The following is a 15,603-nucleotide window of genomic DNA, read 5'->3' on the forward strand; positions in this document are numbered from 1 at the left end:
AAAGGTAGGGAGGTGCTTAGAGTGAACTCTTTAAATGAAAAAGAAAAGGAGAAGGAGCACAAGAAGAAGCTGAGAGAGGAGTGGGAGGGAGTAAAGGATAGAGTAGAGCTAGGTGTGGAGGAGGAATGGGGATGGTTCAAGGAGGGAGTCACAAAGTGTGCATAGATGGTGTGTGGAACAAAAAGGACAGGAGAAAATAGAAGGAAGGGTAGTGAATGGTGGGATGAGGAAACAAAGAAGGTTGTAGAAGAGAAGAAGCGAGCTTTCACAGATTGGTTACAAAATAGGACGAGGGAGTCATATGAGAGGTACAAAGAAAAGAAAAGAGAAGTAAAGCAAAAGGTAAAGGAGGCAAAGAGGAGAGCAGATGTGAAATGGTGTAAGAGTATGACAGAAAATTTTGAAAGTAATAAAAAGATGTTTTGGAAAGAAATTAAGAGAGGAAGAGGAGGCGAATCAAATAGAGAAGAAAAGGTAAAAGGTGCAGATGGAGAGATGATAATGGAAGAGAAGGCAGTAAGGGGAAGATGGGCAGAATATTTTAGGGAGTTACTAAATGTGAAGGAGGATAGTGAAGGAATGATAGTTGCAGTGGGAAATGCTAAGAAAATGACCGTGATGAGTGAGGAAAATGGAGGAGAAATAAGGAAGGATGAAGTGAAGGCAGTCATTAAGATGATGAAAGCAGGTAAGGCACCTGGTCTGGATGGATGCCATGCAGAATGTTTAAAAAAAAAAAAGGAGGTACAGTGATGGTGGACTGGCTGGTGAGGTTATCTAATGTTTGTTGGAGAGAGGGTAGAGTGCCGGAGGACTGGAGGAGTGCCTGTATAGTTCCGCTTTACAAGGGAAAAGGGGACAAGCGTGAGTGTAGTAGTTTCAGAGGGATTAGCTTGTTAAGTGTAGTTGGGAAGGCTTATGGGAGGATCTTGATTGAGAGGATTAGGAGAGGAACAGAGGGAGTAATTGGTGAGGAACAGTGTGGATTTAGGACGGGTAGAGGTTGTGTAGATCAGATATTTGTGGTAAGACAGATATGTGAGAAAGGTATAGGAAAGGGGAAGGATGTTTTTTGGCTTTTATGGATCTGGAAAAAGCTAACAACAGGGTAGACAGGAAGGCACTGTGGGAGGTTTTGCAGATATACGGGATAGGAGGGGAATGGAGTGTATTTAGGGATGGAATGGTGGGAATGATTTTACGCCTTTTTCATTTTGGCTACCTCCCTTGAAAGAGGGAAAAGGCCTTGGTATATGTATGTATAGCTCTGCAAATTGGCACAAGCAGTAGCTCTCTTCACAAGACAAATGGAAATCCTCTTTGTGGTAACAGAGATTTGCGAAGTTGTATCTGTTCTTATATTGGTCAGCACATCCGTCCAAAATATAGTAAACCTTCTTCAGTTGTGGTCATCTAAATTTGACATAGTTCATAAGCTGTTTTATAAATGAGTAAACCATTATAGTGTTGTGTTTTAGTGATGGAGATAAGAAACAGACACTGAAATGGTTAAGTTCTTGGTCTTCAGATGATCTATAATAGATGACAAAAGGGTGAACTGTACATTGTGAGTTGTCCCAGTGAAATTCCTGAGCAGCATCTTGGACAATGAAAGAATAATTCTGAGAAATCACCTACTATAACTACCTTGTTCTGAGGTGGTAGTGTTTCCATTGCTTTAGGTACTGTGATTGCTGCTATGCAACAAAATGATGACGAACCATGCAGGATATTTTCTTGCTTAGTGATGATAAATATTCATGAAGTGGCTCCACTTTGTCTACCATTGTACAACAGTCAGTGGTCACCCATTGCTTGTAAGATATTTAATTTGACTTTCAATTCATTCATTAATCTTAGTAGATGCTTCTCAGATTGTGTTTCACTTTCTGCCTTGCTTGCTATTAATATCAACACCATAACTGACCTCTAGGCTCTCCCTTTGAGTGTTTTTTGGCATCTGATAACTTACCATGAGCTTTGTACTTCTAGTTCAGTGACAACCCTTCTGAAAAGAAATGAAAAATTCATTTACATTAAGGGAGTGTCACATCGCTGTATAGAGTAGGTGATTTTTTTTTCACATATGTGCTTAATGAATATAGGTATAAATACCCCTTACATTAGTGTGTAATTCCTCAAGGTGTTGTGTTCCATGTATATATAAGGCATAGTGAATATTTAATGAAGATATAGTGAAGCTCTAATTATTTAATGGAAAATCCTTCCACATCATTCAGCTTGGTATGAAATGAAAGCTTAGAGTCTGGGGAACAAATCTTATGGAATGCGTTTTTTTTTTTTTTTTTCAAACTAATACCTCTGATTTTTTTTATTAATTTGTTTCTGTGAATTAAAAAATGCTGCAAAATTCAGGCTCCAAAAATAGAAAATTAATTCAAATTTCTTGTATTTTTTTTTTTTACTGTAGAAAATAAAGAGCATGATGTTTTCCTTCAAATGAAACAAAAATTACAAAAATACATACAGAATAACCAAAGATGTTACAACAGAAAAAAACATAAACTTTACGGGACGGGGGATTTACTGTATTTGACGGCATATAAGATGCACCCCCATCTCAGCAGGTCAGATTCTAGAAGAAAAGTCTTTAGTGTATTTAAGCATATATTGTTGAAAACCATCTAGCTGTACATTACACAAGCAGAAACATAGCTGTATAAAAGGAATTTGGCTGTACAGGCAAGCAATAAGCATACACAAGACAGCACAATTGAAGGAAATAATAATGATAATAATGATTATAATAATAATAATAAAAGCAATTGAGCAGTACAGACAAGCAATAAGCATACACAAGACATCTCAATAGCAAGAATTAAGCAAGTATTAGTATAGGCATGAAAGCAATCACAGTAATAAAACATTGGACATGAAAATAAAGCCAGTAGTACATAAAGTGTTACCAGATACCATACTTTGTAATCAATTGTTGTACAATAAGGCTTCAAAATGTACAATTATTAGAAAATCAACAATTCATTGAAAATGTCATACATATGGACTAAAGTCTTACAAATTTGCTAATGAAATCAAAATGCCTTAGGTCATACATCTGGCAGTACTGGCAACGATCATACTGTAGTTTTATTCCTCACCAACAGATGGCATTACTGGTAAGTCAGAGTGCCGATCAACTGATGTTTATAAACGCAAGTTACAGCATTTCAGATTTGATTGCTTCCATTTTTACGAATTCATTTTAAAGCACCAGTAATAATACAATAATACCAGCAATAAAATAAAGATGCATGGTGTTTAGGGTAGGTAAAAGTACTAAATGTAAGCTGGGTTAGTGAGCGTCAGAGAGAAGATTAGCCTAGGCCCATGGGAGGTCTCAAACTTTACCTACAATGTATAAGATGCAGGTTGATTTTTTTGGGGGGAAAAAGTGTGTCCTATATGCTGTCAAATACGGTACATTTTCGCGACCATTTTTTGTGACCATTTGTTTGATGGTTGCAATGTATAGCAACTCTCCAATTTCCTCTTTGCTGATATGGTGTGAGGTGAGGGTGGTGTGGCATGGGTGGAGGTGTAAGGTGGGCATGGCTAGTAAATGGTTGCGGAGTGTTGGGTGCTTTTCTCCTCTTTTTCCTTCTTGTTTCTATTTCAGGCACTCACAGGCCCTCTCTATATTCTGCAGCTTCGTTCTCTTGTTTCTTGTTAATTTTTCCATGATCACAGCAACAATACAGGGTGAGGAAACAAAATTGTTGTGTATGGTGAAAGCACCAGGAGTGACATCACCTTGCTTTGACCTTTTCAAGAGTACTGGTGCCCTGTCCACTGTCTTTGTGGGGTATGCTGGTGGGAGGAGTTGCCAAATATCTCCTTAAACACAATTCTGTAGCAAAAAATGAAATAGCCATAGAAATGTTGACGCTCTTTCAATATACAGAATATTTTTTATGCAATGGGGTTGCCAGAGGGTGCCAATATTTTATCTGTTTTATGCTGTATAAAAAATAGAAACAAAATACAGCTGTATAACTTTGTATGAGTGTTGCCACCATCATAGAGATTCTTTTGAAATGTTTACCTAAAATTCGCTCATGTTCCAGAATTTTTTGAATGATCACTGGCGACGTTCCCTTAACATAGACCAAAATTCATAAAGAAATAATGTCATAGTTGTCATTACAATATATGATTTAATTGTTAAGCTTTTCCAAAAAATGGATAACTCTTAAGGAACATTTATTTCCTCTCTCTCTCTCTCTCTATATATATATATATATATATATATATATATATATATATATATATATGTATGTATATATATATGTGTATATATATACATATATATATATGCATGCATTGTTAAAATCGACAGCGTTAGTGAGGTTGTTGATCTTCTTGTGAGTATTCTCCAGTTTTCTAACCAATATTCTGCCATTTAGAGGGTGGGCATATACCAAGTTGCCAAAATGATTCATTTATTTCAACGTTTCGTCTAACAAAGAGACATCTTCAGGAAATTCTGTAACATAGATAATAATGACGTACAGAAATATAGAAAACAACTTGTAAATCTAACCAATTATACAAATATAGAAGCAAATATCAATAAATGCGCAAATTCACACAAAATAAACACTATACATGGGCTGATGGGGACCGTTACTTACAATAGTTAAAAGGTCCGATGAAATGACGAAGAAAACCCTTCGCTCGGTGACATATATACGCCCCTAGCCGGCTTGGGTGGTGGTGGAGGGCGGGAGAGGGGGCGGGGGTGGTATCTCATTAATACGAGAAGAAGAGGGTTGGGGGGTTAGGGGGTTGCGGGGTCGGTTGGGGGGAGGATGGAAGGAGTGGGTAGGAGGAGGTGGAGGGGGGGGTTTCGGAGAGAGGTCATGCTAGGTAGTAGAGGGGGAAATGATTATACCTTGTGAGTTATACATTTATTTTTAGAAATGCTAAACAATTAAATGCATACATTACAATGGAAAAAATTACTAATTAAACAAAAATGGCATTGAAAAAAATATCTAGTGATTAGCTCTATTCTATCCTCTTACACTAGAGTATATAAGGCATCAGATAACAATGATAGTTACAGTGTTATTTGCCTTGACTTTAGCAAAGCGTTTGATGAGGTGCCACACCAGACTACTAAATAAAATCAAAGCCCATGGCATACGAGGAAAAGTGTTAGAATGGATCAAAGCCTAGGTCAGTGACAGAAAACAGTGGGTCACCATAAATGGTGTAAGATCCAGGTGGGGGAGTGTTTCTAGTGGGGGGCCCCCCAGGGCTTAGTTTTGGGTCCCTTGTTGTTCATTATATACATAAACAACTTGGACAATGGGATTAATAGTGATATTAGTAAGTTTGTGGAAGACACTAAAATAGGATGCCTAATTAGGTCAGGAGATGACGCCAAGATTCTGCAGAATGATCTTAACAAATTGTTTACATGGTTGGTGAAATGGCAAATGAACTTTAACCTCTTCACTCTGGGGCACATTATAAAAAATAAAGTCAGTGCTCAATCGTTCGTTCTCTTTCACACGTGAATTTTGATAACCATAGAAAATATGATGAAGCCAGTTTAGAGAGAATGGAGGTTACGTAGGTATGACTACAATAAATATAATCAAGATGCCGACGTTGGCATCATCGCCTACCCACTTGGTCCTCATGACGCCTACGTAGACGTCACCATACGGAAGTGGTTAATATCTCAAAGTCCAGCATGTTAAATGTAGGGCTACACAGCCTCAAAAATAGATATAGCTTAGATAACACAATTTTAGAGAAAACTAAGTGTAAGAGAGACTTGGGAGTTCTAGTGAGTCCTGACCTTAAATCCAGGAAACAGTACATTAGCACCAGGAATAAAGCTAACAGAGCATTAGGTTTCATTGCTAGGACAGTTACGAATAGAAGTGCAGAGGAAATAAAACTCTAGCCATCCTTGACCATGCAGTACAGTTTTGGTTTCCATCTTATAGAATGGACATCAATTCACTAGAATCAGTACAGAGAAGAATGATCAAAATGTTACATGGGCTCAGAAATTTACCTTACGAAGAGAAGCTTAGGCACCTTAACTTTCTCTGGAAAGACACAGAGTGTGAGGTGATCTAATAGAGGTGTATAACTGGATCAAAGAATTTAACAAGGTCATCATAGTAAGACAACAGGGCAGGACTCACAGCAATGGATTTAAACTAGACAAATTTAGATTTAAGAAGGAAATAGGCAAGAATTGGTTTACTAGTAGGGGGGTCAATGAATGGAATAGACTTAGTAACCATGTAGTGAGTGCTGAAACTAACTCGGTTGTTTTAAGGAATGGTTAGGCAACTTAATGGATAGGGATGATGGGTGGTAATGGACATGGAACTGTCTAGTGTAGGACTTATGGTCTCTTGTAGTCTCATTCTCATAATTAAGAAAGTGAAGTGATTTGAAATTTTGCTTATATAAAGAAAAATTATATACCATATAGATCAAATAAACCTAAATATCTTATTACAAATTTTTTGACTGGTGTTTGGTCCAGAAGTACTAGAACCGGTTCAACTGAAGTTGAAGGATTTTCTTTAACTGAGTATTCACTGTACAGATCTTGATTTAAAGATATACCACTCAAATCACTGCTTGAAGATGATTCAAACAAGTGTTGCTCAGTCATATTATTTTCAATAGTTCTAAGTATTGTGGGGTTATTGTTAGTGTCCAACAGTTCACACACAACAGTGGGTTTTTTTTTTTTTTTTTTTTTTTTTTTTTCAATCTTCCATCACACTTTTCAATAAACACATTGGTCACTTTTCTAAGATTGATTGTTATGCACTCCTTATGGTTTTTCATAGGGTCTTGGCAGTATTTCAAGTGCCAAACCACTGTATTTTGGTGAAAAGGCCTAATAGCCAAGATGTAGATATCACTATGAGTAATTTCTATAAATCTGTAAATAAAAGAATATACAATTTGATGACGCATTTTACAATACAGTTATGGACTATATCTTAATTCTTGATATTCTATGAGGCTCATTAGAAAACCATAACAACTAACCACACACTTCTGGCTGAACTTGTACTAACTTGTAGATCTAAACTACAAGTGTTTGTGCTGATTCTGTACAAGTAGTAAAATGTTGCAAAAATTGCCAAATCATTCGGCACTCTTATGAATTGACAAACAGTTTGTAAATATTTTAATACATGGTGTTCACTTATAAGTTAATTACATGAAAATTACTAAAATAAACAACCTTTATATGACCATTTGTAATAGCCTAGAGATGTGCTTTTATTTTTGTATTAAAATAAAGGTAATTAGATTATGAGCTTAAGTGTGAAAAATAGATACAGTTGACTGACAATGTATAAATATGGCACTCGCTTATGTGTTAATTATATGAAAAATACTAGAATAAATAAACTTTTTTTACTGATTCTAATAGCCAAAGCTTATGCCTTCATTTTTCTCTTATATATACAGTCAAACCTCGGTTATCGAACGCTTCTGTTCTCGACCAAATCGGTTTTCGACCAAAAAGTTCGAGAATTTTACGTCTCAGAACTCGACCAAATTTCGGCTCTCGAACAAACCGAAAGAAGCCGAGCGTACCCGAACGCGGCTCACTCGCGAGCCGAGAGAACTCGAACGCCAAGGACGCTTCCTCCGTAGCGCATTTGCGATCAAAGTTCATTCCGAGCAGACGTGTTCGTTCTTATTTACGTAAATCTGACTTTTTTCATCTTTGCATCGTGTATTAGCCCCTAATCATGGGTCCAAAGAAAGCAAGTTCAAGTGGTGAAGAAAAGAGGAAAGTAGTGCGCAAAACTATTGAATTTAAAAAAGAATTAATAGCGAAATATGAATCTGGCGTTCGTGTGTCTGCGTTGGCTAAGGAGTTTGGGATGGCGAAATCGACGATAAGCACCATCCTAAAAAATAAAGACCAGGTTAAAGCAAGTGATGTGGCTAAAGGATCAAGTGTTTTTAGCAAACAAAGGCCACAGGTATTGGAGGAAGTGGAGAAACTTTTGCTGATTTTCTTAAATGAGAAACAGTTAGCAGGTGATACTCTTAGTGAAGATGCAATTTGTGCCAAAGCAAGACAATTGTATGAAGATTTGATAAAAAAAAAGATCCTAGCATTATTCTGGAAGGGTTTGATTTTAAAGCAAGCAGAGGGTGGTTAGAAAAGTTTAAGAAAAGAAGTGGGATACACTTATTTATGGTAAACAGTATACAGTGCAGTTTATGGTGTAAAAAAAAAGAAAAATAGAAAAAGTTGTTTTTTAGACTTGGAACGGATTAAAATTATTTACATTGATTATAATGGGAAAAATTGTTTCGGTTTTCGAACAAATCGCTTTTCGAACAGCCTTCTCGAACGGATTATGTTCGAAAACCGAGGTTTGACTGTATATATATATATATATATATATGTTTTTTCTTTTTCCAATTTTGATACCCCAGGGGTCAAATCTTCACCTAAAATATTTGCTATAGTGGGATTTTTTTATTTTTCAACAGGGTTCTAAAGCTCTGATATTTGGATTCCTTGTGTTTTTCTGATTCTAAATGTATATGCACTTATAGAACTGACTTTTATTATGGTGGAGGAAAAGAATGCTGCCACCAAGTATTCCCACTTGGATTGTAAGAGGCAATAAAAACGGGACGGGGATTGGGACAAAGCATCCTTCTCCCTGTAGCCCCACATGGGACATTCCTAAAAAAAGTAAAGGCATAAGAGGGTCTAGGAGTTTTCCAACCAGTACCCTAAGGTTTGGGTCTTTTAATGTGTGTGGATGTGGTACAGATGAGAGTAAAAGGGAAGAAATAGTATGTTTATGAGAAGAAAGATGGATGTGTTAGCTTTGAGTGAAACTAAATTGAGAGGGAGGAGCGAGTGTGAGTTTGGGAGTGTAGTTGGGAGGTTTTCAGGAGTGAAGAGTGGGCAAGGGAGAGAAGGGGTGGCTATACTAGCAAGTGAAGAGATTGTTAAATGTGTAGTGGAGTGGAAGGAGGTTTCTGCAAGGTTAATGTGGATGAGGGTGAAACAAGGAAAGAAGATGTATTTACCTAGTTGTATTATACGGGAAGGGAGCTATGTTCGCGGTGACCCGTCTTTGTATCTTTCAGCATCAAGTTTATTCTTAAAACCGTGAATAGTATTTGCACACACTGTTTTTTCATCCAAGTTATCCCATATATCATTCTGTGTGGGAAACTATTCTTTTTTCTATCTCTTCTATAGTTGTCCTTTTTGAGTTTCTTTTCATGACCTCTTGTTTTTCCATTGTCATTTTTTAGTAAATCTTTTCTGTCAAGGATTTCCATTCCTTTCATAATTCTATATATAGTCAGTAGATCACCTCTTTCTCTTCTTTGCTCTATTGTCGGTAGTTCTAGTTTCGATAATCTTTGTTCGTATGTTAATTTGGAAAGAGCTGGTGCCAACTTTGTTGTTGCTCTCTGTATTCTTTCTAGTTACCTTATATTCTTTTTAGTACTGGGTGTCAACTCTCCATCTGTACCTTTTACCTTTTCTTCCCTACTTGATTCGCCTCCTCTTCCTCTCTTAATTTCTTTCCAAAACATCTTTTTATTACTTTCAAAATTTTCTGTCATACTCCTACCCCATTTCACATCTGCTCTCCTCTTTGCCTCCTTTACCTTTTGCTTTACTTCTCTTTTCTTTTCTTTGTACGTCTCATATGACTCCCCTGTCCTCTTTTGTAACCAATCTGTGAATGCTCGCTTCTTCTCTTCTACAACCTTCTTTGTTTCCTCATCCCACCATTCACTACCCTTTCTTCTATTTCCCCCTGTCCTTCTTGTTCTACACACCATCCTTGCACACTTTAAGACTCCCTCCTTGAACCATCCCCATTCCTCCTCCACACCCATCTCTGCTCTATCCTTTACTCCCTCCCACTCCTCCTTCAGCTTCTTTTCGTACTCCTTCTCCTTTTCCTTTTCATTCAAGGAGTTCACTCTAAGAACCTCCCTACCTTTTGTCCCTTTCCTCCTTCTCCATCTATCCTCCACTCTCAACTTACCTTCCACCAAAAAATGATCTGATATTCCCCCACCCTCTCCCCTTAGCACATGTACATCCTTAACTCTTCCTATCATAATCCTATTTACCACTACATAATCCATTAGCGCTCTATCTACCACCCTTCCCTCCACCACCCTCTCCCATGTGTACTTATGCTTGACTTTCTTCCGAAACACTGTATTTGCTATCATCAACTCTCTTTCTAGACACATTTCCACCATCAACTCTCCACTACGATTCTTTCCTGGAACTCCACACTTCCCAACCACTCCATCGATTGGACCATTTCCCACTCTAGCATTAAGGTCTCCTAGTACTATTACATTGACATTTCTTCCTAAACCCTCAATGCACTCATTTAAATCTATCCAAAAGGCCTCCCTTTCTTCCATGCTCTTCTCACTGCCCGGCCCATATGCACTTACAAAGACCCACATCTCCTTTCCCAGTTTCACCTTCATCCACATTATCCTTGAGGAAACCTCCTTCCACTCCACTATCCCTTTACCTATCTCCTCACTTACTAGAATAGCCACCCCTTCCCTCCCTCGCCCTCTCTTCACTCCTGATAACCTCCCACTTACACTCCCAAACATACACTCACCCTTCCCTTTCAACTTAGTTTCACTCAAAGCCAACACATCCAACTTTCTTCTCACAAACATACTACCTATCTCTTCCCTTTTACTCTCATCTGTACCACATCCACGCACATTAAAAGACCCAAACCTTAGGGTGCTGGCCCGAGGCCCGCCAGCACCCCTTATGCCTTTTCTTTTTGATTTAGGAATTTGCCCCTTGGGGCTACAGGGAGAAGGATGCCTAGTCCCTCTCCCCGTCCCTTTCTTCTCGCCTCTTACGATCCAAGTGGGAAAACTTGGTGGCAGTATTCTTTTCCCCCACCACAGGGAATTCCCCCAATCAGAAAGAGAATACTCAGAGAAATGGTACAGGACAGCAACAAGGGGTTGGGGGACAGCATGGATGGGGTGGTGCGAGAGGTGAATGCTAGGGTAGTGAGTCAGGGATTGGAGATGGTTAAAGAAAATGGAGAAAAGTGGGTGGTGAGCCAGCTGTTGTTTGCAGACGACACTGCGCTTGTGGCAGTGTCAGAGGAGGGATTGAGGAAGCTGGTGGCAGAGTTTGGGAGAGTATGTGATAGAAGAAAGCTAAAGATAAATGTGGGTAAAAGTAAGGTGATGAGATGTACAAGGGGTGAAAGTGGCAGTAGACTGGAAGTGAACATTAAGGGAGAGCGACTGGAGGAAGTGGATAGTTTTAGATACTTGGGTGCAAGTGTAGCAGGAAAAGGTGGAGTGAAGGTGGAGGTAGAATGTAGATTGAGAGAAGCGAGTAAATGCCTTGGTGGTTTAAAGAGTGTAATGAGAAATAGACATTTGGGAATGGATGCGAAGAGGAGACTGTATGAAGGAGTGATTGTGCCAACAGCACTGTATGGGGCAGAAACGTGGAACATAAGAGAAGAAGAGAGAAGGAGTTTGAATGTGTTTGAGATGAGGTGTCTGAGAAGTATGGTGGGGGTTACTAGGCTAGATAGAGTGAGAAATGAGGAGGTGAGGAGGAGAACAGGGGTGAAAAAGGATTTGGGAGAGAGGGTTGATGAAAGAATATTAGGATGGTTTGGACACATGGAAAGAATGAGTGAAGAAAGACTAGTAAAAGAGGTATGGAAGGCAGATGTGGAGGAAGTGAACATGAGGGGACGTCCTAGGATGAGGTGGATGGATGGGGTGAAGGGGGCTTTGAGGAAGAGGGGAATGTCTGTTGAGGAAGGAAGGGAGAGGACGGAAGACAGAGGTGAGTGGAGAATGGTTGTATATGGATGATGTTGTGACTGCATGAGGAGAAATGGGCGGGGGGGTGGGGGGTGGGGTAGTGTGTGTGAGTGAGTTTTGACACAGCCCGAAGGGATTTCTCCCCGTCCTCTCCTTATATGCAAGGGGGGACGGAGAGGGGGGATCGCCGATTAAATGAAGCGGCCTTGCTGTGGATGTGCTGTGTCCTGCGACACTGCTTCTGACCCAGGGCGGTGGGCAGGGTGCAGGGATGACCCGTCATCCAGGAGGTGCTCAGATGAGAGGAAGGGTGGGAGGGGTGTGGAGTGTATTTAGGGATGAAATGGGTGGGAGTGTTTTTATGCCTTTCCCTTTTTGGCTACCTCCCTTGGAAGGGGGAAAAAGCCTTGGTATATGTATGTATGTATGTACTGGGTGTCCATAGTGTTGCTGCATATTCCAGTTTTTGTAAGTGGATATGGGCCGTGTAGTGAGAAGAGTGTAGAAGAAAGGGAGGCTTTTTGGATAGATTTAAATGAGTGCATAGAGGGATTAGGGAGGAACATCAATGTAGTAGTATTAGGAGACCTTAACCACTTCCATACGGTGCCGCCTACGTAGGCGGCATGAGGAGCAAGTAGGTACTCGCTGATGCCGAAGTCGCCATCTTGATTATATTTATTGTAGTTGTACCTACGTAATTTTCATTCTCTCTAAACTGGCTTCATCAGTTTTCTATGGTTATCAAAATACACGGGTGAAAGAGAACGGACAATTTAGCACTGACTTTATTTTTTATAATGCGATTATTATTTCGAAACATCATACGTCGGGCAGCTAATGCTGCCAGACGTGCGATGTGCCCTGGAGGGAAGAGGTTAATGCTAGGGTAGGAAATGGTCCAATTGATGGAGTGGTTGGGAAATGTGGAGTTCCAGGAAAGAATGGTAGTGGAGAGTTGATGGTGGAGATGTGTCTAGAAAGAGAGTTGGTGATAGCAAATACAGTGTTTCGGAAGAAAGTCAAGTAAAAGTACACATGGGAGAGGGTGGTGGATAGAGCATTAATGGACTATGTAGTGGTAGATAGGAGTATAATAGGAAGAGTTAAGGATGTACATGTTCTAAGGGGAGAGAGTGGGGGATATCGGATAATTTTTTGGTGGAAGGTAAGCTGAGAGTGGAGGATAGATGGAGAAAGAGGAAAAGGATACAAGGTAGGAAGTTAGAGTGAACTGCTTAAATGAGAAGGAGAAGGAGTACAAGAAGAAGCTGAGAGAGGGGTGGGAGGGAGTAAAGGATAGAGTAGAGCTAGGTGTGGAGGAGGAATGGGGATGGTTCAAGGAGGGAGTCACAAAGTTTGCAAAGATGGTGTGTGGAACAAGAAGGACAAGAGGAAATAGAAGGAAGGGTAGTGAATGGTGGGATGAGGAAACAAAGAAAGTTGTAGAAGAGAAGAAGTGAGCTTTCACAGATTGGTTACAAAATAGGACGAGGGAGTCATATGAGAGGTACAAAGAAAAGAGAAGTAAAGCATGAGATAAAGGAGGCAAAGAGGAGAGCAGATGTGAAAAGGGGTAAGAGTATGACAGAATATTTTGAAAGTAATAAAAAGATGTTTTGGAAAGAAATTAAAAGAGGAAGAGGAGGCAAATCAAGTAGAGAAGAAAAGGTAAAAGATGCAGATGGAGAGATGAGAATGGAAGAGAAGGCAGTAAGGGTGAAGATGGGCAGAGTATTTTAGGGAGTTGCTAAATGTGAAGGAGGATAGGGAGGGAAAGGTAGTTGCATTGGGAAGCTCTAAGAAAATGACCATGATGAGTGAGGAAAATGGAGGAGAAATAAGGAAGGATGAAGTGAAGGCAGTTGTTAAGATGATGAGAGCAGGTAAGGCACCTGGTCTGGATGGATGCCATGCAGAATGTCGGAAAAAAGGAGGTACAGTTATGTTGGACTGGCTGGTGAGGTTGTTTAATGTTTGTTTGAGACAAGGTAGAGTGCTGGAGGACTAGAGGAGTGCCTGTATAGTTCCGCTTTACAAGGGAAAGGGGGACAAGTGTGAGTGCAGTAGTTTCAGAGGGATCAGCTTGTTAAGTGTAGTTGGGAAGGCTTATGGGAGGATTTTGATTGAGAGTATTAGGAGAGGAACAGAGGGAGTAATTGGTGAGGAACAGTGTGGATTTAGGAAAGGTATAGGTTGCGTAGATCAGATTTTTGTGGTAAGACAAATATGTGAGAAAGCTATAGGAAAAGGTAAGGATGTGTTTTGGGCTTTCATGTATCTGGAAAAGGCTTATGACAGGGTAGACAGGAAGGCACTGTGGGAGGTTTTCCAGGTATACGGGATAGGAGGAAAGCTGTTAAGAGCAGTAAAGAGTTTTTACGAGGGTAGTAGAGCGTGTGTCAGGATCAGAAATGGAGAGAGTGAGTGGTTCGAGGTAAAGGTGGGACTTCATCAGGGATGTGTTATATGACTTAGATGCAACTCAAAAAAAAGTATATATATAATATATATATATATATATATATATATTTTTTTTTTTTTTACTTTTTTATTTTAACCTTGACAAAAAAACATGAATATTTTCTTTTTTTATATATTTTGTTTTAAAACAATGCAGTAAGGAAAAGAACCATATTACAATAATTTTTCTATGTTAAAATATCAAATAAATCAGTATACCTCTCACTCAAGGTTTTCTATGGTGTTAGGGCACTTCCATTTTCTGTGGTTTCATGTTTTGATTTGTTTTATTTAACAGTGAACAGTTGCCCCACTTAGTTTTGGCACAGTTTTAAAAATGTTTCGGACAAGAATAGCAACTCGCCCGGTATTCTTTTTTATTACATTTTCGTGTCTGTTCATTTACATGTTTTTTGTTTTCTTTCTTTTTTCTTTGCCAAATAGTAACTACCTTAAAAAATGTGACAAACAGTGAAATACTCAAAATGGTGTAGCAGATGACACATTTTTCTTGACTTACTAATGACATCTATCACTCTTCTTTGACAAGTAATACAATGAATATATTTTGCAGAGGAGAGAGAGAACGCAGGAATCCGTTCACGCAGTGGTCGATGGTAGACTAACAACCAGCTTCAAACTGTGAGTGGTGTTGAGTGCAGTGACAAACTAACCAAAACTAACTCGTATACTTATAAGTTATGTTATAACCCTATTATTAAATCAATTATTTTCATTTATTCAGCAGAGGGCTTGTGATCCAATTATGTTATGTATGATTGTAGGTTAAAGTTAAGGGATAGCGAGCAAAAAGTCAGGTAGAAAGTAAGCTCTGAGCCTTGATGGGTGGCGGGGAGTACAACAGTTTCCCCCCATTACTATGTTAACCCCTTTTCCACTATCCAAGTGGCGGATCTGTGTTTAGGCAACGTCCAGGGTCACTATGGGAAATTGGAGTGTTTAATCTATGAAGAGCATGCTAAGATAAAAGGTAAATTTTATAAGGTAGCCAGCCAGTAGCCATACTGGTCCATATACAGTATCTACACATGTTGCAGGCTTGCAGCATCTGACAGTGACTAAAATGGTCAGTTACTTGTTTATTTTTATACTCTGTTGAATGCCTCTTTGAATAAGATAGATGCACATGTGTGGAGGGATGAATAACATACTTGCACCTGTTTTTATACACTAAATATTTAATATCTGAACAAATTTGGACGAGATTAAAAAAAAATATATATATATATATATATGTGTGTGTGTGTGTATGTTTTTTTTTTT

The 15,603-nt window shown here is 39.1% G+C and overlaps 1 protein-coding gene across 5 annotated transcripts in view; it reads left to right on the forward strand.

Moving 5' to 3' along the window:
• The window catches only part of LOC143031440 (uncharacterized), a 39,888-nt gene that overhangs the window by 5,629 nt on the left and 18,656 nt on the right, over window positions 1–15,603 (forward strand). For 4 of the 5 annotated variants that reach the window (XM_076195251.1, XM_076195254.1, XM_076195252.1 and 1 more), the window contains exon 2: window positions 14,894–14,961. The exons of the other annotated variant lie outside the window; for it this stretch is intronic. Coding sequence is in view for 1 of the 4 variants with exons in the window: in XM_076195250.1 (XP_076051365.1) it covers window positions 14,894–14,961 (68 nt within the window). In the remaining 3 variants the exon portion in view is untranslated. The remainder of the gene's footprint in view (window positions 1–14,893; window positions 14,962–15,603) is intronic. 5 annotated transcript variants of the gene reach the window in all.

The sequence above is a fragment of the Oratosquilla oratoria genome, chromosome 12, assembly GCF_046742065.1.
Source record: "Oratosquilla oratoria isolate Oo_2021 chromosome 12, ASM4674206v1, whole genome shotgun sequence".
Classification (NCBI taxonomy): Eukaryota; Metazoa; Arthropoda; class Malacostraca; order Stomatopoda; family Squillidae; genus Oratosquilla; species Oratosquilla oratoria.